Source organism: Microcaecilia unicolor, chromosome 8, assembly GCF_901765095.1.
Source record: "Microcaecilia unicolor chromosome 8, aMicUni1.1, whole genome shotgun sequence".
NCBI lineage: Eukaryota > Metazoa > Chordata > Amphibia > Gymnophiona > Siphonopidae > Microcaecilia > Microcaecilia unicolor.
In genome coordinates, this window is record NC_044038.1 from 243,140,821 (window position 1) to 243,165,955 (window position 25,135).

At 47.1% G+C, this 25,135-nt stretch overlaps 1 protein-coding gene across 1 annotated transcript in view; it reads left to right on the forward strand.

The window, feature by feature from the left end:
- Positions 1-19,753: 19,753 nt before the first annotated feature.
- The window catches only part of NECAB3 (N-terminal EF-hand calcium binding protein 3), a 145,172-nt gene continuing 139,790 nt past the window's right edge, over positions 19,754-25,135 (forward strand). The window contains exon 1 of the mRNA XM_030212374.1: positions 19,754-19,792. Coding sequence (XP_030068234.1) covers positions 19,760-19,792 — 33 coding nt within the window. The 5' untranslated portion in view covers positions 19,754-19,759. The remainder of the gene's footprint in view (positions 19,793-25,135) is intronic.

The following is a 25,135-nucleotide window of genomic DNA, read 5'->3' on the forward strand; positions in this document are numbered from 1 at the left end:
ATAATTACTTTCGTTTAGATTGTACACTTGTCTTTTAGATTGTAAGCTCCTTGAGCAGGGACTGTCCTTCCATGTTAAATTTTACAACGCTGCATAACCCTAGTAGCGCTTTAGAAATGTTAAGTAGTAGTAGTATTTTAAAGGAATGAAGTGAACAGAATAAACAAAATAGGACAGAACATGAAAAATGAGATGACAGAAAAGGGCAAATAAAATGAAATAATGAAATAAAATGCAATTTCTTCTTGCACATCACAAGAAGCCAGGCTGTGCCATTTTGGCAAATAATTATTTTAATATTGGACCATGTTTCTACTGTCTTAGTATTTCATACTGTTTTAAATCACATTATGCGGGAGGATAGGTGAAGCAGGAAAAGGATCCCAGAGGAAGCAGTGACAAGTAAAATGGAGTAGGAAATTTACTACATTTTTTTTAAACTTAGAATGCTAGGGTTAGAGATATCTCAGTATCCGTTAAACTTTTCAACATGTCAGTAAGTGATATTGTGGAAGGGTTGGCAGGGAAATCTTTCCTTCTTTGTAGATGGTACCAAAATTTGCAACCAGGTCGACACCCTAGAAGGCGTGGATACCCTGAGAAGGAATCTAGTATAGCTTGAGGAATGAGAGTTTAGGAGCTATAATTTAATGGAAAGAAATGCAAATCATACTTGCGAAGACCCAGGTGAGTGGTCCAGTTTAGGGGCTGAAGTTCTTCCGTGAACAAAAGAGGAGCAGGATGTGAAGGGTGATTGTATCTGACGATCTTAAGGTAGCTAAAGCCAGAAGAATGCTCGAAAGCACAGGGAGAAGAATGACCAGCAGGAAAAGGAGGAGCTAAGTCTATAGTGAGACCTCATTTGGAGTGCTGGGTGCTGTTCTGGAGACCACACCTTCAAAAAGATACGCATCTGATGGAGTCAGTCCAGAGAACAGCTACAAAAATGGTTACTGGTCTTTGTCAAAGTTTATGGGGACAGAATTAAATATCTAATTGTGTATATTTTGAGAAAAAATAGACATTGAATTAGGAGATGATATAAATGAAAGGTATATTGTTTTATTTTATTGAAACTTATTATACGTTGTCGGTTGTTTCATAAGGATTGTAAGCCACATTGAACTATTATAGGCTAATGTGAGATAGGTGTCAATAAATGTAAAAACAGGAAAGGGAAAGGAAGCTTAAAGGAAGGGTGAAAGAGGGTAGATGGAGGGGTAATCTAAGGAAATAGAGGTAGAGGCGTAGAGATGGTGTCTCCAACTCAAGAAAACATGGGACAAGCACAGAGGATCCCTGACGGAGATGAGGGGATTGTTGATGTTAGTACTTAGTGTACATGGACAGACTAGAGAGGCCGTATGGGTTATATCTGCCATCATGTTTCTATGTCTCTATGGCTGAGATGGGTTTCTGATGTGGGGGGGGGGGGGGGCAATGCCTCTGCTATTCTGGTATTCCATACCCCATTCCAGTCCAGCCTGACTCTTGATGTTGGACAGAGAGGGGCTAATTTCATAACAGATCACCTATGTGAAATGCCCATAAAGTGTTTTCTTTTATTTTTTTAAATAAAGGCAACCAGAAGCAGCAAAATACATTTCGGGTTAGAGGGATAAACAAACCAATCCCTGGCCCCACCCCCATGCTGTGTTGGGCAAAATATTGGTAGGGCTCTGGCCTATATAAAATGCTCTCGCACAGATTTGCACCTGCTCTGAGGAATGTGTGTATACGTATGTGTACTTTCGGGGGGGGGGGGGGGGGGATTCTATAAGTGGCACTGGAAAAAAATCGGCACTTAGCAGTATTCTATAAAGGGCACTCCGAGATGAGCACTCAATAGAAAAGTGCTTAGAGGTGATTCTCCCATCTAAAGTTTCTGTCACCCGACAGAAATCACCAACGAAATCAATCTAAGCTTGAACATCATGATCTCATGGGCAAATGCATTCCAATTAAAACTCAATATGGAAAAAACACACTGTCTCATCCTCTCATCCCAATACAATGTGAACAAACCCATAAATATAAATACCCCAGATTACACCTTCCCTATCGCAGACAGCCTGAAAATCATCGGTGTTACAATCGACCGAAACCTCACACTCGAGAGCCAAGTGAAATCTACAACAAAGAAAATGTTCCACTCAATGCGGATGCTCAAACGCGTGAAACCATTCTTCCCGAGAGAAATATTTCGCAACCTGATACAATCAATGGTACTAAACCATGCGGATTACTGCAATGGTATCTATGCAGGATGCAAGAAACAACTCATAAAGAAATTACAGACTGCACAAAACACAGCAGCCAGGCTAATATTTGGAAAAACGCGCTTCAAAAGTGTCAAACCCCTCAGAGAAAAACTGCACTGGCTCCCAATCAACGAACGTATTGCCTTCAAAATCTGCACCCTGGTTCATAAAATTATCTACGACGAAGCCCCGGGATACATGACAGATCTCATAGACTTACGAACCAGAAACACAATCAGATCAACAAGAACATACTTAAACCTCCAGTACCCCAACTGCAAAGGACTCAAATACAAATCAACCTATGCAACCAGCTTTTCCTACATAAGCACACAACTTCCGCCTAGAAATGCCAACCCTGCTGCTCGGTCCTATCTCCACCTTCATTTTCCGAATTGTAAGGGAGTCAAGTATAAGAAAATCTTCGCCTCGTCTTTCCGTTATTGGAGTCCCAAACACTGGAACACGTTACCTCGTCACCTTAAAACTCAAGTGGACCATGCCCTTTTTAAGAAGTTGTTAAAGACATTCCTCTTTGCTAAGACTTATCCCTCAAGTTACCATGTTGATTAAAGCATCCCTTGTCCCTTACCCTACCTAGTTCACTTTGTTAGTTTCTTCCCTCCTACTTACTTCTTAATGTTTGCCTAAGCTGTTAAGTTTGTACTCTTATTTAATACTCTGTAAGCCACATTGTGCCTGCATGAGTGGGAAAATGTGGGATATAAGTATCAAATAAATAAATAAAATAAATAAATAACTATGGAACGCACTACCAAAAGCCGTGACAACTACATACGACCACCTAAACTTCCGGAAATCACTAAAAACCAACCTATTCAGTAAGGCATAGCCTACGGACCCAACTTAAATGCCTGAACCCTGCTACACAAGAAACCAAAGCTCGTAATTGGACATAACGTAACTCCTGCTCTCTATAATTTCCCAATGTGTCTGTAACACATGAACCTTATTCTACCTCAACATCATATTGTATTTGTTCTTACCGGTCTTGGCGAACGCCATACGGTATTATGTAAGCCACATTGAGCCTGCAAATAGGTGGGAAAATGTGGGATACAAATGTAACAAATAAATAAATAAAGTTGAGCACCGGTACTTCCGCCAGCTGAAACATGGTGTGAATGTTGGGACTCAACTTATATATCTCCAACTACTCTTCAATAATCTAAGTATCACTTTACGAGCCACAAGTCCACAATGTGCCAATTAAACCTTGTACACAACAACAAGTATAAATGTGTAAAGAATCACTCAGTGTGTCACCATACAGGCAACAAGGGCATCATGACTGCAGAACAGAGCTGTGAGCTACTTCCACTAATAATACTGATACTCAACTTATGGAATTTCAGTACATCAGTGATGCTATTGTATAAAACAGTGTGCCCCCTCCCCTGGCCATATCCCCTTTTGAGCTGTGCATTATGGGATTTAGGCACTGGGGTTTATAGTATAGCACCAAGCAGTTGCACATGCAAATCTAAATTACTGCCAATTAAGTGCAATTATTGATTAAGGTCCATTAATTGATAGCTCGTTAACATATTTTTTGCTTGCACATCTTGGATCTGTGCCTAAAGTTTAGCACCATATCTAGAATCAAGGGGGGGGGGGATGTGTATACTTGCACGTGTTCTAAAATATATGAATACATTCCAGCTGTGCCCAAACTGTGCTCCCATAATGCACCTGTAAGCATGCATGATCTTGAGCATGTATAAGAGCCATTTTCCGCATGTGAAACATGCTTTACATACAGAAATTACTTGATAAAATTACCCCCAATCTGAGGACTTTAGTGATTGGATTTATTATGTTTAACCCGCCCTTATCCAGGGTGGCTTACAAAGGCAACATACATAAAATCACATCAAAAGAAAACTCTACAGGAAAAGACACAGAAAGTGTTAATGGAAAAGGTATCTGATGGATGGGGTGATTATATCCTGACCTTTTCACACTGACCAACTATCAAAAGCTATTTGGAGGCTGTACTGTGGGTGTAGGGACATGCCCTAAACTTCCACTGAAATACATGAAAGGTGATAAGAATTCTCTTCTCTTTCTAACCACATTAAAGAGCTATTCCAGAGCTGATGAGAATGGGATGGACGTTCATTTAACAACTGACCATTAAAGCTGAAGACTCCCGGAGCAGGGAATTTCCTAAGAGCTAAGTATCCTTCTAAACTCATGGTACTCCTAAATCTGGCCTTAAGACCACCAAACAGGACTGATATTTGGGTAAAACTATAATGAATATTCATGAGACATGCCTGGTTGGGAGGCGAGGATAGGGGAGGGCAGACTTATACGGTCTGTGCCAGAGCCGGTGATGGAAGGCGGGACAGGTGGTTGGGAGGCAGGAAAAACTGCTGGGCAGACTTATACGGTCTGTGCCCTGAGAAAGACAGGTACAAATCAAGGTAAGGTATACACATGAGTTTATCTTGGGCAGACTGGATGGACCGTGCAGGTCTTTTTCTGCCGTCATCTACTATGTTACTATGTTACTATGTATGAGACAGGTTGCATTTTACATAGAACATACAGATTGGAATTGAGATATTTAGGTCAGGAGGGGCTTGGTTCCAGTGGTATAAATTAAAAAAAAAAAAAGATTTTGGTGAGTTCTGAAGCAAACAGAAAAACACAATCCAGGCCAATTGGATGGTAGGGAAGAAAGCATGTTCAGCAACCTGATTCCTACATTAGTTGGCACAAAAACATAGGACCTCTCTTCATCTCTCCTGGTTCAGCCTCCAACCCAACACCATCATTTCTATAGCAGTACCAGGCATGTCCAACACTTTCTAGACACATGGAATTGACACTGCCTCTTCTCTTAAGTCACAGTCTCTGGCAATGTGTTCCAGAGCTTAGTTATTTAGTACCGTCTTTTTGAAGGAATTAACTCAAGGTGGTGTACAGTAGGAATAAATCAAACATAAGCAATAGACGGCAGTAAAAATATTCAAATAACAATACAAAGTATGGCATAGTAAACTACTTACAATGTCAACACAATACGTAATAGAACATTTGAATTGACAGTGTAGGGTATAAGCAAAGATGGAACATATAGTTAGGTTAAGAGAATATATGCACATATGCAATGTATATGCTAGTGATCTGAATAATTCACACATGTAAATATGTAGTCAACCTCAGGAATACAGCAAACATTAAGCACAGAAAATGCCACCACAGAAAAATATTATGTAGGAAACAGAAGTCTCCAGCCATCCTCTTCTCTCCCCCCCCCCCCCCCCCCCACACACACACACACAATACAGCTAGAGAGATGACCCCTTCCCAAGGCTGCCCAGGAGTCCTCTTCTGAACCCAAGTTCTCCCTGATCTCTCCAGGAGCTTCTCCTTTTGTCTCTTGGGTCCTGCTGGTCTCTGACACACCAATCTTCCTCCCGCTCAATCTTTGATATAAGAGAAGGGCTATTTGTTTTATGGTCAAATATCTTTATTAGCAGCAAAAAGCAACACAAAAGTAATTAGCTGCACAGCAACAATGAGAACACAACCGAAACTTGCAACAACAAAATTTTTCTTATGGTAAGTAGCCCCCCACATCCCCCACACACAGACCCTCCCCACACCCATCTGGTTCCCAACTGCCTTCACTACAGTCCAGAAAGGTCCCAATGAATCCATGTAAATTCTCTAAGAGTTAGCCAAGTTCCACCGAGGTAACAGTCTAATGTTTAAACATCCAAATCATTCAATCATGCCGAGCGAACTCTCGTTGTTCCCCTATTTGTTGTAAATACATTACTATGTAAGTTCAGGGCATGTCCCCTAGTCTTTGTATTTTTAAAAAGAATTAATCAATTTGCAATTTCCCATTCCACTCTACAGAGGATTTTATAAAGTTATGTATTCTCCCCATATCCTGTGCCAGGCAGGGGGAAGGCAGAAGGATCAGTCTCATAAGGAGGCCAATGTAATAAAGCATGGAAGGTTCAATGCACCACTTAACGCTAGGTCAGTAGTTCCTAAACCTGGTCCTGGAGGCACCCCAGCCAATCAAGTATTCAGAATATCTACAATGAATATTCATGATATCTTGGGGTCATAGTATCTGAGGATCTGAAGGCGATGAAACAGTGTGGCAAGGCGGTGGCCATAGCTAGAAGGTTGCTAGGCTGTATAGAGAGAGGTGTGACCAGCAGAAGAAAAGAGGTGTTGATGCCCCTGTACAAGTCGCTGGTGAGGCCCCACCTGGAGTATTGTGTTCAGTTTTGGAGGCCGTATCTTACTAAGGATGTAAAAAGAATTGAAGCGGTGCAAAGAAAAGCTACGAGGATGGTATGGGATTTGCGTTACAAGACGTATGAGGAGAGACTTGCGGACCTGAACATGCATACCCTGGAGGAAAGAAGAAACAGGGGTGATATGATACAGACGTTCAAATATTTGAAAGGTATTAATCCGCAAACAAACCTTTTCCGGAGATGGGAAGGCGGTAGAACAAGAGGGCATGAAATGAGATTGAAGGGGGGCAGACTCAAGAAGAATGTCAGGAAGTATTTTTTCACGGAGAGGGTGGTGGATGCTTGGAATGCCCTCCCACGGGAGGTGGTGAAGATGAAAACGGTAACGGAATTCAAACATGCGTGGGATAAACATAAAGGAATCCTGTGCAGAAGGAAGGGATCCTCAGGAGCTTAGCCTAGAATGGGTGGCAGAGCTGGTGGTTGGGAGGCGGGGCTAGTGCTGGGCAGACTTATACGGTCTGTGCTAGGGCTGGTGGTTGGGAGGCGGGACTAGTGCTGGGCAGACTTATACGGTCTGTGCCAGAGCCGGTGGTGGGAGGCGGGGATAGTGCTGGGCAGACATAGGGTCTGTGCCAGAGCTGGTGGTTGGGAGGCGGGGATAGGGCTGGCCAGACTTATACGGTCTGTGCACTGAAGAGGACAGTACAAATAAAAAAGTAGCACATATGAATTTATCTTCTTGGGCAGACTGGAAAACTCTTTTTATTGGAAAAAACTAAAAACAAATAACATACAAATCAAAAACAAGCCCCTAGCTATACACAGTCCTCCTATCTATGTACACCCCCTCCCCCTCCTCAATAGTACAGTGGAAACTGTTTATTAGAAAGACCAAAGAAAAAAACCGGACATGCAAATCAAACCCCAGGCTCCTAGCTAGACATGGTCTGCCTATCTATGTACACCCCCTCCTCAATAATACAATGGATCAACCCCCCCCCCCCGACCCCCCACAACCCCTTCAGACAACTGGCACACAATCCCCTGGGAAGCATGTCCCCTCATGGCGGCTTAAGCCTCACGTGTCTCCACCACCTCGAAGCCACCCCCACCCCTTTTTCCACCCTTTCCCACTTCGCCGCTTCCTGCACCGCCCTTACCACATCCCAGCTGACTACCTCCGCCGGCCGGACCTCCTGGTACAGGGACACCCTGCAGCGCGCCATCCAGAGGCAGTACCGCAATATCACCGAAATCAGAAAGCGTGTTACCGGATCCCCGCGTCCCTCTCCACCCTCTGGGCCATACACCCAGTCCGCATAGCTGTAGTTGCGGAAACTGGGGATCTGCAGCAACGAGGAAACCCGGTCAGAGACCTGGACTGTAAATGGGCACCTCACCAGGAAATGCTCCATCGTCTCTTCAGTTCCAGCACATTCCTCCCGTGGGCACCCTCTATCCCGCACATTGCGATATTTCAAATTTCCTCGGACGTACAGTCTACCGTGAAAGGACAGCCACGCCAGGTCTTTATACTTCACCGGGATGCGGTTCGAAGCAATCAACCGTAACCCCTGCTGCATCCGTGGGGCCGGCGCGTCCCTCAGCGCCAGAGGAGCTGAGAACACCTGCGCCCGTACTCTGTCCATCCAGACCCCCCGTTGTCCTGCCTTCACCTCCCCCACCGTCAGCCCCCACACCCTCACCAATTTCACTAGGGTCTTGCAATAACTCACCCCCCCCGGAGCCCCCCTTCGCAGTGCCACTACCCTCCCCCCCTCCCGCCATAGGTCCCAATATCTCGGCCACCACTGCAGGACACTCCTAGCCCACCCCGGTGGCTCCCGCCCTACCGCCCTCCCCAGATTGAACTGCAGGAACAAAGCGCTGAAAAACAGGACTGGGTTTATCATGCCCACCCCCCCCTCCCTCCTAGGCAGATAGGTAACATTCCGTTTTACCGGATTCGTCCTGTTGCCCCAGAGCAGCCGGAAGAACACCCCATACAAGGCCGTGTACCGGCTCTCCGGCAGCAGGCAGATGTAACTGACGAACAGAAACAAAGGAACTAAGTGTGCCTTGATGAGCTGTACCCGCTCCCCCATGGTCATTTTCCACCCCTTCCATCTATCCACCCTCCCCTTCACTTCTTGGAGACACCTATCCCAGTTGTAGAGCCTATAATCCCCCTTCTCGAAGTATATTCCCAAGACCCGTATACGTTCCACAGCTGTAGGAAACCTACCTCCCAACTCAAATTGCAGCCCCTGATCCCCAACCCACAGGCTATTGGACTTTTGAAAATTGACCTGCGACGCTGTTGCCTGCGAGTATTCCTGGATCAGGTTCTGCAATCTACCTCCCTCCCTCTGGTCCGCTACCCACACTGTAACGTCATCTGCATACGCCACGACCCTTAACTGGTTATTGTCCCCCACCTCCACCCCTTCCAGCCCCTCCGCCCCCCCCTTCTCCAGCCGTCTTATAAAAGGGTCGATGGCGTATGCATACAACAGCGGGCTGAGTGGGCACCCCTGTCGGACCCCTGCCCCTACCTCAAACCCCTGCCCTCTCCACCCGTTAACCAGGGGAAAACACCCCGCATGCCGATAGAGTAGCTGTAATTGCTCTATCCAACCCTTCGGAAACCCATAGCGCTCCAGAATGCTCCATAGGACACCCCACTGCACTCTATCAAACGCTTTTTCCTGGTCGAGTGTTACCAACAGCCTACCATGCCCTCCCACTCTACTGCGTTCTACCCCATCCCGCACCCACGCTGCAGCTTCCAAGACCCCTCTCCCTTTAACCCCACATGCTTGCGAGGCTGCTAGCAAATCCCCAGACACCTGCCTCATTCTCTGGAATAGCATTCGCGCAAAGATTTTTCGATCCGTATTAAGCAGTGCTATAGGCCGCCAGTTGGCCAGCATCGCCGGGTCCTTCCCCTTACTTAGTAGGATAAGAGCCGCCTCTGTCAAGGAACTAGGCAAGGAACCCTCCAACTGGGCTGCCCCCCATACCCTCACCAGGATCGGCACCAGCTGCTCCTTAAAGGCCTGGTAGAACTCAGTTGTTAGCCCATCCGGCCCCGGCGAGGTCTTCCTGTGGAGCGCCCCGATGGCTTCCTCCACCTCCTGTTCTGTCCACGGGTTCAAGAGGGCCTGAAGCTGGGGTCCCCCGTGACCTATCCCCGGGGTTCCTTCCACATAACACTCCATCTGCTCCATATCAATCTGCTGGGCTGAAAGGAACGCCGCAAAGTGGTCCCTCACTGCCCCCAGAATCCCCTCCTTGGTGTCCTGCAGGACCCCCTGTGCATCCCGCACCCCCTCCATCACCCTGCGCGCCCTCCGCTCCCGGCAGCATGCGAAGGGGTCCGGGCTACACATTTTCCCGAAGTCCCGCTCATACACCAAGGAGGTGTAGCGGTTGTACTGTACCTGCTCCAGGAGTGCTTGGAGATCATGTATTTCTTCCTCCCTCCCCCCTTGTGAAATCAATGTGTCCCTCTTTTTCTTTATTGCCATGCCCAACTTTGTCCTTTCCCTCCCCTCCCTTCTCGCCTGTCTGAGAAAGAATCCCCGCGTTCGTCTTTTCACTGTATCCCACCACTCCCCCAATGACTGAAATGCCCCCTGCACTGACACCTGATCTTCCAAAAACCGGCGGTACTCCTCCCGCACCTGCTCGCTACCTAACCACTTTAAATTTAGTCGCCATAACCCCCTCCCTGGCCTCTGCGCTGCCGCCCCCCCCACCTGAAGGAGGACCATGTGGTGGTCTGAAAAGTCCACGTCCACGGTTCGTGGACCCCCCAGACAAACCCCCTTCTTTACCAGGAATCTATCGATTCTACTTTTACACTGCCCTCGAAAGAACGTGAACCCCTCCTGTTCCTCACAGAAGGCCACATGCGCGTCTACCAGCTCTGCCTCCCGCATGATCCCTGCCAGCCTCACCCCGTCATAGCCCACCTGTACCGATCGTCCCCCACTATCCTTTTTCCGCAATATGGTGTTAAAATCTCCCCCCCAGACTACTTGGCGCGAAGTGTATAGGTAGGGCTTGATCTTCCCAAAGAGGAGCACCCTTTCCTTCTTGCTTTGGGGCCCGTACACATTCACCACCCTCAGTGCTCTATCCTCCCAAATCGCATCCACAACAAGACATCTCCCCACCCCCAGCTCCACCACTCGCTGAATATTCACCCGGTGGGACTTAAATAAGATCCCCACCCCACCATACCTCTCCCCCGCCAACCCCCACACCGAGGGACCCCACTTCCAGGCCCGCCTTGCCCGCCTGATCACCTCAATGGACCGCAGCCGAGTCTCCTGGAGCAGGAAGCAATCTGCTTGGACCCTCGCGAACCAGTCATACGCTAAACCCTGCTTCTTCGGAGAGGCGATGCTGGCCACATTCAGCGTGGCAAATGTCAACACTAAGCCTGCCATCCTCATTGCGAGTCACGGGTCTGCTCACTCCCAACTTCTTTCCTTATCTCCTGGGATACCCCCTTTTTACCCTGAAGCAGGTCCTCTGCTATGCGGTCTACATCATCCCCTGCCAGATCCCCCTCCCCCCCCCCCGCAGCCGTCCTGTCTGCACCTTACCCCCCCCTCCCCCTTTCTTCCTTCCTTTCTTCTTTGCTCTATCCGGACCCACCCCCTGATCCCTCCCTCTCCCCTCTTCACCCCCGCCCCCTACCTCCTCCTCCGAGTCCTCCACCTCCCCCAAGTCCTCCAAGTCCTCCAGATCCTCCTCTAGCTCCACTCTGTCCCCCCAAGCCTGCACTTGGGCCTTCACCACCTGCCCGGCCCCCTCAGCTTTCCTCTTACTCCCCTTTCCCCTCCCTCCCTCCCTTCCCTCTTCCTCCTCCCTCACCCCTCCCCCTCCCCCCAGAGCCTTCCCGCCCTTCTTCCTACCACCAGTACCCTCCTCCAGTGCTTCCTCATATTTCCGTTTGCCCTCTCCAATCCCCCCTGCCGCCCCCTCTTCCTCCATTAACTCCACCTCTTCTCCTTCCCCCTGTTCTTCCTCCTCCCTCCCAACCTCCCTATCCTCCTCCTCCTCCTCCAACACCTGAAATCTGTTCCTCCCCCTCTTCCCCTGCAGCGACCCCTCCCTGCCCACCCCTACTTTCCCCCCCCTCCGAAACTTCCCTTTCCTCTGTGGCACTTGTACCCACTCCCCCTCTCCCCCCTGCTCCACTCCTGACCCAGCCCCCTGCCGCCCCCCCTCCTGCATCCCCTCCTTCTCCCCCCCTTGCCCCTCCCTGCCTATCACCCCCTGCCCTATCCCCTCCTCCATTACCCCCCCTCCCCGTCCATTCCCCCACATATCCCACTCGTTATGGGCCGCCCTAGGGCAGTTCCGATATGCATGGCCTAACCCGCCGCAGAGGTTGCACCTGATCGCGGTGCAGTCCTCTGTGGCATGCTGATCCCCGCATCTTCCACACTTTACCACTGGGCATGACATGCTGAAGTGCCTAAACGAACCACATCTGAAGCACTGCCGCGGCTGCCCCTTGTAAAAGCACAGTATCCTGTCACGACCGATAAAGGCAGCCGAAGGAATGTGCTGGACCACATGGCTCTCCTGTCTCAATTTGACCAGGGCTCCCCAACCTCCTGCCCAAACCCTGCTTGGATCCGGTAACTTTGTAAGTGGGGATCTCAGCTCCGCGTACCTCTGTAGCCAGTAGGCTAAATCTGCCCCAGAGATAGACTCATTTCTCACGAGCAGGGTGATCTGCACCAGGTCCGGCTTGCTGACTGGAATGGCCCTGAGGTCCCGCCACTCCCCCTTTCCCCTCACCCCCTCGTACCTTTCCCAGAATATTTCCATCCCCCTCTGGGTCATGAAGCTCAAGTCATATTCTGGGATGTTGATGGGGTGTATACACGCGTAAAAGTCCTCGGGTATAAACCCCATCCCCATCACCAGCCTCAAGACCCGATCCCTGGAGGGCATTGCCCCCTCCCCTATCCATTTGAGCTGTACCACATTTCGCCGCTTAGGCAGCTGTCCACCCCCTGTCCCCGCTCCCCCCCAACCCCTCCCTGGGCCCTCAAAACCACCCGATCTCCCCCCCTCCCTCCTTCCCCCTCCCTGGACTACTGCCGCAAAGGACTTGGACCCCAGCCCCCACCGCCCCCCCTCCACACTTGTTCCAGCCCTTCCCTCTGCCTCCCCCCCCTTCTGTCCCTCTGCCCCTCCCCTCATCCCTCTCCCTTCCTCAATATCCACCGCCCCCTCCCCCTCCCGTTGTCCCCTGTCCCCTTCCCTCTCAGACAAACATCCAGCAACGTCCATAGTCAGTTCTGCGGCTTGGGCTGCCTCCAACTGATTGTCCTGCCCATCACCACTTCCTGGAACGTCCCTGCTCGTCCCTGCCACTGCAGGCTCCAGCCTCTGGGCTAATCGCCTCCTCTCCTCTGTCTCCTGGCGATACTCTGGCACCTGCCCAGTCAGGTCTGCAGCTGGCGATACCAGACTCCCTGCTCGCTCTGCCCCCGAACTCCCTCCAACCTCCGGCACCAGGGGCGAAGCCTCCGGAACTCCGCCGCTCCCCTTGGCTCCTCGCTCCCAGCCGTCCTGCTGGCAGGTCTGCTCCACCACCCGCTGCACATCTGTTAGACTTGCCATGTCCACTTCTGTAGTCAACGAAAGTCTCTCAACAATCGGGTTACTTCCCCCTTGCTTCTGGTGCAGTCCCTCCTGCGTTCTCCCAATGGCTGGCGCTTCCCGGGGGCATGGCTTGTCTGTTCCTGATTCCGCCACAGGCTGGCTGTTAGCACCCCCCGATTTCACCTCTTGTAATGGACAGCTGGTCAAATGAGCTCCCAGCTGCTGCCCGCTCCTATTCCTCTCTCTCCGACCCCTCTCCTGTAAACCGCCAGCTACTCCATGCTCAGGGAAGACATCCCCTGCTCCCGGACTTCGTGGGCGGGGCTTCTCCAGATGCCATGCTGCTTCGGTTTCCACTTCAGTCATTGCAGACCCGGCCAAAAATACCGGAGTCTGCCTCTGCTGACCCTTTTCCAACAGGGCCTCCTTCACGGCAACTGTCTCTGCTGTTTGCACAACTGCAGGTAAGCCCTCTGAGACTTCGACCACCACCTCTGTAGAAAACAGGCTGCTACCTGCGTCTCCCTCTGCTGCCTCCATTATCTGGAGTTTTGAAAAGTTACTGAGTTCTGTCCTCCCCTCCACAGGTAGGATCTCTACTCCAGCCCCCACCTCAGAGCCATGTCCTGCCGCTGCCTCCTTATCCTCTGGCTGCTGGGTAAGTGCTCTAGACTGTGTTGCCAACTGTCTCATGTATTTTAAAGTGGGGTCACCTCTGAACCCAGACAACTCTTTTGAGTCTAATGCTGCTGAAGACACTGAAGCTTGCTGCAACTGTAGTGTTCCTGAACCCCCAGACTGTGGTATTGAAGCCATCCTTTCTCGGTTAACATAGAGCTCCCTCAAAGGATTCACAGAGCCCTTTTTTAAACAGTTCAACAAGTGTTCTTTTTTCCCCAACAACTTTGATATCCGGGCTTCCTCTTTAACATACATTTGTCTGTGCTCCGCTGGGGCAAATTTACACATAGTTCTTGCCATTTTCAGACGTTTTCCTAGCTCCACTACTTCTTTTTCCACCAGCTTAACTCGTCTTACAATATTTACCACACTACTTGCTGTATCATCAGGGTCATAGCTCACTTCAAGGAACTCCTCATCTGACGATCCACTCTCCTCACTCTCACTCTCAGCTGCCTCCAGCAAAGGCTTCTGGCAAACTTCCATCGCCTCTTCCTTCTCCCTTCCTTGGAAGCGCCCTTCTGGGGCCTGTACTATCTTCCTCCCCCCTCCACTGTCTTCTCGCTTACCTTCCGCAAGCTGGGCCATGGAGGGGGAAATGCTCTGGTGGCCTCCACTGGGCTGCTTCTCCCTTCGGTCCACTGGACTCCTTTCCCTTCTCCCGGTAGTCAAACCAGGGAGAGAGCCACTCCTTTCGGCCTTCTGGTCCCGGGCCCCAGGAGGCCCCATAGCCTGGGACTTTCCTGAGGCCTTCTCCCCAGGGACCCTCCTCATCTTTGGGGAGGGAGCTAGGTCTCACTCCCTTTCCACTGGAAGTCAGCAGAGCTCTCTAAAACACCTCCTTCCTCCTCAGCAGACTGGATGGACCGTGCAGGTCTTTTTCTGCCGTCATCTACTTGAGGCTAGAGTAGCAGACTTGATGGAGCTGAGGGAGACAGAGAGGTACATAGAGGAGACCTACAGGGATGTTGTAGAGAAGTCCCACCTCCAGTCAGGTAGCCCCTGTGCTACCTTGGAGGAGGGAGGTCTCCTAGAAGGAGAGCATCACCCTGGTGAAGTAGGAAGTACTCCTGTAGCCAGGACCTGCCCACCAGGGGATGTATTATCCTTTCGCACCGAGGATATATCTCCAAATGTTGCCCGGGAGGGAAAGGTTAGGACAGCTGTTGTACTTGGTGATTCGATCATTAGGCATATAGATAGCTGGGTGGCTGGTGGACGTGAGGATCGCCTGGTGACTTGCCTGCCTGGTGCGAAGGTGGCGGACCTCACGTGTCACCTAGATAGGATTCTAGATAGTGCTGGGGAGGAGTCCGCTGTCTTGGTACATGTGGGTACCAATGACATAGGAAAATGTGGGAGAGAGGTTCTGGAAGCAAAATTTAGGCTCTTAGGTAGAAAGCTGAAATCCAGATCCTCCAGGGTAGCATTTTCTGAAATGCTACCTGTGCCACGCGCAGGGCCCAAGAGACAGGCAGAGCTCCAGAGTCTCAATGCGTGGATGAGACGATGGTGCAGGGAGGAGGGCTTTAGATTTGTTAGGAACTGGGCAACATTCTGGGGAAGGGGGAGCCTATTCCGAAAGGATGGGCTCCATCTTAACCAGAGTGGGACCAGGCTGCTGGCATCGGCGTTTAAGAAGGAGATAGAGCAGCTTTTAAACTAGAAATGGGGGGAAGGCCGACAGTCGCTCAAAAGAGCATGGTTCGGGATAAGGTATCTTTCAAAGATATCACCATAACAGGGAAGATAGAGTATCCTGATAGTGAGGTTGCAAAAGAGATTGTAGTAGATCGGGTATCTTTAAATAACAATAAAAATCAGACAAAAGATTGCCAATTAATACTGTCAAGTACTAAGCATGATGTACTTAGGAACAACAAACATAGTTTGAAATGTCTATATGCGAATGCCAGGAGCCTAAGAAATAAGATGGGGGAGTTAGAATATATTGCACTAAATGAAAAATTAGATATAATAGGCATCTCTGAGACCTGGTGGAAGGAGGATAACCAGTGGGACACTGTCATACCGGGGTACAAATTATATCGTAGTGATAGGGTGAATCGGATTGGTGGAGGGGTAGCATTGTATATTAACGAGAGCCTTGAATCAAATAGATTGAAAATTCTGCAGGAAGCAAAACACTCCTTGGAATCACTGTGGATTGAAATTCCATGTGCAAAGGGGAAAAGGATAGTGATAGGAGTGTACTACCGTCCGCCTGGCCAGGACGAACAGACGGATGCGGAAATGTTAAAGGAAATCAGGGACGCAAACAAACTGGGCAACACAATAATAATGGGGGATTTCAATTACCCGCATATAGACTGGGGTAATGTAACATCTGTACACGCAAGGGACATAAGATTTCTTGATGAAATCAAGGACAGCTTCATGGAACAGCTAGTTCAGGAGCCGACAAGAGAAGGAAAAATACTAGACTTAGTCCTTAGTGGTGCTCATGATCTAGTGCAGGGGGTAACGATACGAGGGCCGCTTGATAACAGTGATCATAATATGATCGGTTTTGATATTGGCATTGAAGGAAGTGAAACTAGGAAATCAAGTACGCTAGCGTTTAACTATAGAAAGGGTGATTACGACAAAATGAGAAAAATGGTGAAAAAAAGACTGAAAGGAGCAGCTCGCAGAGTAAAAAACTTGCATCAGGCGTGGATGCTGTTTAAAAACACCATCCTGGAGGTTCAGGACAAATATATTCCACGTATTAGAAAAAAGGGAAAAAAGACTAAACGTCAGCCGGCGTGGCTAAACAGTAAGATAAAGGAAATCATTAGAGCCAAAAAACAATCCTTCAGAAAGTGGAGAAGAGAACCAACTGAAAGTAACAGGATAGATCATAAGGAATGCCAAGCCAAATGCAAAGCGGAGATAAGGAGGGCAAAAAAGGACTTTGAGAAGAAATTAGCGTTGGAAGCAAAAATACATAGTAAAAACTTTTTTAGATACATTAAAAGCAGGAAACCGACCAAAGAGTCGGTTGGGCCGCTGGACGAAAATGGTGTTAAAGGGGCGATCAAGGAGGACAAAGCCGTAGCGGAGAAATTAAATGAATTCTTTGCTTCGGTCTTCACCGAGGAGGATTTGGGGGGGACACCGGTGCCGGAAAGAATATTTGAAGCGGGGGAGTCGGAGAAACTAAACAAATTCTCTGTAACCTTGGAGGATGTAATGGGTCAGTTCAGCAAGCTGAAGAGTAGTAAATCACCGGGACCTGATGGTATTCATCCCAGAGTATTAATAGAACTAAAAATGAACTTGCGGAGCTACTGTTAGAAATATGCAATCTGTCCCTAAAATCGAGTGTAATACCGGAAGACTGGAGGGTAGCCAATGTTGCTCCGATTTTTAAGAAAGGTTCCAGAGGAGATCCGGGAAATTATAGACCGGTGAGTCTGACGTCGGTGCCGGGCAAGATGGTGGAGGCTATTATTAAGAATAAAATTGCAGAGCATATACAAAAACATGGACTGATGAGACAAAGTCAGCACGGATTTAGTGAAGGGAAGTCTTGCCTCACCAATCTAATGCATTTTTTTGAGGGGGTAAGCAAACATGTGGACAATGGGGAGCCGGTTGATATTGTATATCTGGATTTTCAGAAGGCGTTTGACAAAGTGCCGCACGAAAGACTCCTGAAGAAATTGCAGAGTCATGGAATCGGAGGTAGGGTATTATTATGGATTAAGAACTGGTTGAAAGATAGGAAGCAGAGAGTAGGATTGCGTGGCCAGTATTCTCAGTGGAGGAGGGTAGTTAGTGGGGTCCCGCAGGGGTCTGTGCTGGGTCCGTTGCTTTTTAATGTATTTATAAATGACCTAGAGATGGGAATAACTAGTGAGGTAATTAAATTCGCCGATGACACAAAATTATTCAGGGTCGTCAAGTCGCAGGAGGAATGTGAACGATTACAGGAGGACCTTGCGAGACTGGGAGAATGGGCGTGCAAGTGGCAGATGAAGTTCAATGTTGACAAGTGCAAAGTGATGCATGTGGGTAAGAGGAACCCGAATTATAGCTACGTCTTGCAAGGTTCCGCGTTAGGAGTTACGGATCAAGAAAGGGATCTGGGTGTCGTCGTCGATGATACGCTGAAACCTTCTGCTCAGTGTGCTGCTGCGGCTAGGAAAGCGAATAGAATGTTGGGTGTTATTAGGAAGGGTATGGAGTCCAGGTGTGCGGATGTTATAATGCCGTTGTATCGCTCCATGGTGCGACCGCACCTGGAGTATTGTGTTCAGTACTGGTCTCCGTATCTCAAAAAAGATATAGTAGAATTGGAAAAGGTACAGCGAAGGGCGACGAAAATGATAGTGGGGATGGGACGACTTTCCTATGAAGAGAGGCTGAGAAGGCTAGGGCTTTTCAGCTTGGAGAAGAGACGGCTGAGGGGAGATATGATAGAAGTGTATAAAATAATGAGTGGAATGGATCGGGTGGATGTGAAGCGACTGTTCACGCTATCCAAAAATACTAGGACTAGAGGGCATGAGTTGAAGCTACAGTGTGGTAAATTTAAAACGAATCGGAGAAAATTTTTCTTCACCCAACGTGTAATTAGACTCTGGAATTCATTGCCGGAGAACGTGGTACGGGCGGTTAGCTTGACGGAGTTTAAAAAGGGGTTAGATAGATTCCTAAAGGACAAGTCCATAGACCGCTATTAAATGGACTGGAAAAATTCCTCATTTTTAGGTATAACTTGTCTGGAATGTTTTTACGTTTGGGGAGCGTGCCAGGTGCCCTTGACCTGGATTGGCCACTGTCGGTGACAGGATGCTGGGCTAGATGGACCTTTGGTCTTTCCCAGTATGGCACTACTTATGTACTTATGTACTTATGACAGAGATTTGCATGCAGTGGAGACAATGCATGCAAATATTTCTCATGAATATTCATTGTGGATATCCTGAAAACCTGATTGGCTGGGGTGCCTCCAGGACCAGGTTTGGGAACCACTGTGCTAGGTAAATCACAGATAGTTATCGGATCTATAATAAATTAGGAACTAATTTCCTGCTCAGTGTATGAGGCTTGCAGTATTCTTATTTTTTCCCATTTTTACAACAGGTTTTATTTTTCCAGAATAGTTATCAACACATAAGAGACACAGGGACCAGATGTGATTAAAGTTGCCAGCTGGATTCAGTTTACCCAACAGGGTTGATCCAGCCCCATTACATACATGGACTTGCATCTCATAAGGACTACAAGTCCCTGCATGCAATGAGATAAACCCAGGCCTGGATAAACCCTGTCTGGTGAATCTGGATCTAGTTGGCGATGCTAGGTGTGATTATTACCCTAACCTAGGCATATATTTGCTGTATACACTCCCACTCTAATATCCCCACCACTCCAAAATGCAGGAAGAGAGATACCCCCTACCCACTGAAGAACAGACGGGAAGACCATTTCCTCACGCTGCACACAAGATCTGAGCAAGGAACTGGGACTCTAGAATCTTCCAGAAGACGGGAAGATTTAAGTCCTGCTACATTGCAATCCTTTGTGTTTCTTTCTTCTTTATTGTTTTGGGTTTATTTTATTGTTACTGCATAACATGGTGAACCATTTTGATAGCTGTGAGAACAGATATGAATTTTTTTAAAATAAAATGAATTAAATAATAACAATGATTATACAGTGAATGATGCTGCAGCTCCCAGTCAATTACAGATGTTGTGGTCCAGCCCAGCTGAGATACTGGCTGTGGAGTCCCTGCAGGAAAGTCACAGCCAGCACTTTCTTTCCCCATCTCTAACCAAATTCCAAGCTTGGGGAAGATTTGAAATCCCCCTCTGAATACTAGTTGGCTCTTAGAATCATGTGATCAGTGCTTAGGGCAGGCTCATGAGGAAGCCATGCAGAGAAGGGCTGCAGGTGAACAGAAGCCACACAATGACCTTATGGAGTGACTATATAAAGAGCAATGTAGGAGAAAACTATATACCACTCCCCCCTATTGTACTGCTTTGAGATTTTGCAACCCAAATGCATGAACCTTTTTCAGTGTAACTATTCTTCTTACTACAGTGTCTGGTATTGAGGTGTGAGGGCAGACCAAGGGGTGCTCACAATCGCTCTTGCACTTAAAACTTCAGGAAGTTTGTTCCAAACTAAAAGGAATTTTACTAATAAGGCTTCACAAATCAATTGAAAAAAAGCTGAGACAAACACAGGAAAATATTCTGTACATTCTACAAATTCACTTTAAAACAAAACACACATTTCTTAAAGGGGGAGGGGGAGGAACCTATGCAGAATTCATTTGAAATGCAAATCTCAAATTTCTGGAGCCATCCCTGAAAGAAACCTGGGTCTCCTAATGTTCCCAATGGAAATTTTCTTTCTTGACCCCAAGAAAACTATGCCTGTCTTCTTCTCCTTCTTTAACAGACAAAATTTCAGCAGATCGCTTTGTTGATCAGCAATGCTGTTAGGGACCAAGCTTCTATTTCCTTGAACATTGTTCTAAATGAATCCCTCTTCTGACTTGAGTGAGTGGAGCAAACCACTGTCCTCATGGGAATGAAAGATCCACCCTTCCCTGGAACAGTAGAGAATGCAACCTCCTGCTTCCTGGTTAATGACCCCTCTCATGGGCTCACTGAATCTTTATTTTTATACTTTTGCCCCACTCTTGGATCCTCTCAGCTCTAGAAAATTCCCTGGTTTTCCTCTGTAGACAGAAAATATATCCCAGTGGAGCTCCAGGGGTCTCCACGGACTATTAAATCTTAGCTGCCAGATTCTAGATCAGTGGTTTTACTTCTGGACTTCAAGGGCTGCAAATAGTTTGGATTTTCAATATATCTTTAATTAACCCTTTAGTGTCCAATGTTCCCATCAATCTGTTCCCATATGGCTTATTACAGGAACATTGGACACTAAAGGGTTAAATTAATGACTATGCATGAGAGAGGTTTGCAAACAGTGGGGATAGTATGCAATGCAAATCTTTCTCATGCATATTCAATCCAACTTTCTTGCAGCCCTCAGTGATCATCAGGGAATATCACTGCTCTCTAGACCATTGCTCAGGCTTCACTAAGTACCTCCTTATGTCTTCTACACCTTCCACCCTCTTGCAAATGTTGTTGTCATCTGCTAAATGGAAAACATTTCCAAAACGTCTTCTGCAATACTGCGTATGAAAATGTTGAAAAGCACCAGACCTCTTTCCTGAAGTGAGTTCCACTTACCACTATCCTTCTTAACCTCCCATTTAATCAATTTCTAACATAGTAACCTAGTAGATGACGGCAGATAAAGACCAGTATGGTCCATCCAGTCTGCCCAAGATAAACTCATAGCATAAGGTATGATGTGATACTACATATGCCTACTTGATCTTGATTTGTCCTTGCCATTTTCAGGGCTCAGACCATAGAAATCTGCCCGGCACTGGCCTTGTTCTCCAACTACTGAAGTTGTCATCGAAGCCTCACTCCGGCCCATCCAATTCTGTCCATCCACGATCAGGGCACAGACTGTAGAAGTCTGCTTGGTGCTGGCCTATCTGTCCAGCCATGATTAGGGCCCAGACCTACTGAAATTCATCTAGTGCTCTCCCCTGGTTACCTATGACTATCAAAATGGTGTAAACCAGTGGTTTCCCCTTGAGATTCATAGACCGGTGGTGTTCAGTGAGACCATCACAAGGGGTCCACAGGATGCATGAAAGGGGGGAAAAAAATCCTACCCTAGGCATGAAACTATAATATATGTATACTGGAAGCAGGGCTGCAGTAGAGGTAAGATCAGTGGTGGGTTGGGCCAGAAGCGGAGCATCAGTGAAGGCTGGTTCAGCAGTGGCTCGCATGGGCCAGCAGAAGGAGACATGGTAACAGTGTGGTCAATGGTCATCCATAGTGGCTGGGAACAGCTGTGAAGTAGCAGTACAATGGGGGAAGAGGGAGCGAGAGAGATGATTGGTGGTGAGAGTATTGGGGAAAGAGGAGGTGATGGGAATAGCAAAAAAGAGATTAATGGGAATGGAGTGGGGAAGAGAATGGAAATAGAGAGGGCTAGAAAGAGATGAATATTATAGCAATGCTATAAAACCAAATGCAGGCATTTTGTAATTGAATTTTCTGCACAAATTTGCACAATACTAGAAGGCTTGTCACAATGACTATAGCAGTATTCATACATGCAGTGCTTGTTTTGTTGGTCCCTAATGAATGTGTAGCATTATGTATAACAATGAATGTATAACATTAGCAAAATTCGCCCCCTCCTCTCCGAGCACACCACTCGAACTCTCATCCACTCTCTCATTACCTCTCGCCTTGACTACTGCAACCTACTCCTCACCGGCCTCCCACTTAGCCATCTATCCCCCCTTCAGTCCATCCAGAACTCGGCCGCACGTCTTATCTTCCGCCTCAACCGATATACTCATATCACCCCTCTCCTCAAGTCACTTCACTGGCTTCCGATCAGATACCGCATACAGTTCAAGCTTCTCCTACTCACCTACAAATGCACTCGATCTGCAGCCCCTCCTTACCTCTCTACTCTCATCTCCCCTTATGTCCCCACCCGTAACCTCCGCTCTCTAGACAAATCCCTCCTTTCAGTACCCTTCTCCACCACCGCCAACTCTAGGCTTCGCCCTTTCTGCCTCGCTTCACCCCGTGCTTGGAACAAACTCCCTGAGCCCATACGCCGGGCCCCCTCCCTACCCATCTTCAAATCATTGCTCAAAGCCCACCTCTTCAATGTCGCCTTCGGCACCTAATCACTACACCTCTTCTCAGGAAATCTAAACTACCCCAACTTGACATTTCGTCCTTTATATTGTAAACTCTTCTGAGCAGGGACTGTCCTTATTTGTTAATTTGTACAGCGCTGCGTAACCCTAGTAGCGCTCCAGAAATGTTAAGTAGTAGTAGCCAAGAAACATACTAACTTTTAAGGCAACAGCAGTTTCTCTATTCCTAACCAGACTCTCAGCATGGTAAACAGAAGAAATGAGACTGCTACTCCGCTGTAGAAGTGCATTGTAATGACTGACTGAGCATGGAATGCAGAAGTCTGCTACCCTGCTGAGATAAATTGTCAATGCCTTGAATAGCAAGTTGGCTTTTGACTTTGGGTGTTAGATCAATTTAACTCTTTCATGAAAATTAGACCCCTTACATGCTAGTATTTCCCAGGTATAAATGTGTAGGGCATTTTGCCTGCCTGGTTTACCGTGGTCATAGAATGCAGCCGACATGGACAAAGGGCCAAGACATAAGAACACGTTGCAATGGAAGCTAAAGAAAGCAAAGTCAACAGCAGCTCTATAGACTCATTGGTGGCTCTGCATATTTCTTTGTCATGAAGAATTGATATAGAATGGAGACTTGTTGTCCTTCTTCTTTTGCTACGCAGACTCCAGCCCACCAACCTACACCTACCGCTTTGGCTTTTTCAAAATCCCGTTGTTCTTGCTCGATACCGTTTGCAATGTGCTTTCCTTGTTGAGCTCTGCTGTCTGATTTTCCCAAGGCAGGAGAGAATCTAGGCCACAGACAAACAGCTTGTATTCATTTCTAAGGCAGCGATTTTTTTTACAGTGTAAAAAAAATGTATTGTGTTTTGCAATGAGAAACCTACCTTTTTACCTTTTACAAAGTACATCAACATCATTTACTCTGGTTTTGTTAAAATTGCCCTGTAAAAAAGATGCTTTTGTCGGACTGGAATTATGGTCACGTAAATCCTTATTTCTAGGAATCTCTCTGATTTTATGTTTTTGACTGAGACTGCTGTGCTCAGCCTCTTCTTTCTCTACTTTTGTTCCTAGGTATTGTGTTAAATCTCCTAGCAGTTTTGTCTTGAAATTTTCATCTAATGCTTTTATTATTCCACTTGTCATTCCCTGCCTCCGCAAGGAATTTCAACAGGTTGCCAACATATATTAGTATAAAAATCCATCTTTTACTCAGTCTCTTTGAATACAATGATTTGCTTTCCTTGTGAAATTTTGTTCTTGTGAGTAGATTGTTCATTTTTGTGTTCCATGTGCTGGTAACTCGCTTGAGTCTCTGCTCTGTTTTCCTTGCTGGACTTCTTGGGGGTGTCCTATCTTCTTCTACTCATCCCCTCCTCACATTGATGTGTATGATTTTCAAGGACCTTGAAGGAGTGGAGGAGTAGCCTAGTGGTTAGTGCAGTAGACTTTGATCCTGGGGAACTGGGTTCAATTCCCACTGCAGTTCCTTGTGACTCTGGGCAAGTCACTTAACCCTCCATTGCCCCTGGTACAAAATAAGTACCTGAATATATGTAAACTGCTTTGAATGCAGTTGCAAAATACCACAGAAAGGTGGTATATCAAGTCCCCTTTCCTGAAACAGGGTCTTGTTCTTGGTGGGTTATAGCATTTTAAGAGGAGGTATTTTGGTTGCCATTTGTGCAAACACCCTTTTTGCTGTCCTAACTTCAGATACTTATCAAGTTAGCTGCAATGTTCTGCCTGCTAACCAGATAAGTCCGGGGATAACCCTTGCTCTGCTCACAGGCTGCCTTGGCGCTATCCAGACCAGTGGTTTGTAATAATTTCTGCTGACTGGCCCTGGTCAGTAGCACTTCTTGGGTAATACATACCTGGCAAAGTACATACCTTAAAGGCAATGTCTGATAGCTCAAGGCTCAGTCATGTATTAATCACAAATTGTGTTGATAAATATTTCTTTTTAGACGTATTTGCTAAACTTTCTACATTCTTTTTAAGCCATGAAAACAAATACTTGTACTCATGTCAATTTATCCTCCCCAACCCATTCTGGGGTAACAAAATTGACTTTGCATATATAAATGAAAGGTGATTGAAAGAGGAAAGATTGAGCTTAAATAAGATTATAATAATGCTAATGCCAACCCTACGTACAAGTTACTAAGCACAATCCGATCTTTCGTTATTTCTTAATTGAAATAACCATTATAAAACACAGTCTTTGTAAAACATATAACAATTCAATGATGACTTAGCTGAACAGTTGACGTATAAAGTCCTTTCTTGCTGCATTCAAATGGTAATCAACCTTTTCTCTATCTCTCTCATCCAATTATGGAATTTCGTTTTATCCTCCTCTAGTTATCAAGCTCTTCTTATCCTGTAACCCAGCCTTTAGTTTTGCTTATCACAGTTTTATCGGGGAGATCAAAAGAGGTCCAAAACAGATTGGGCATTATCCTTGTACGGAGGGGATATAAAGAGTGTAAGGGAGGTAAATGATTATTTTGCCTTTTCAATAGGTCGTATCCACAATTGCCTCGGGA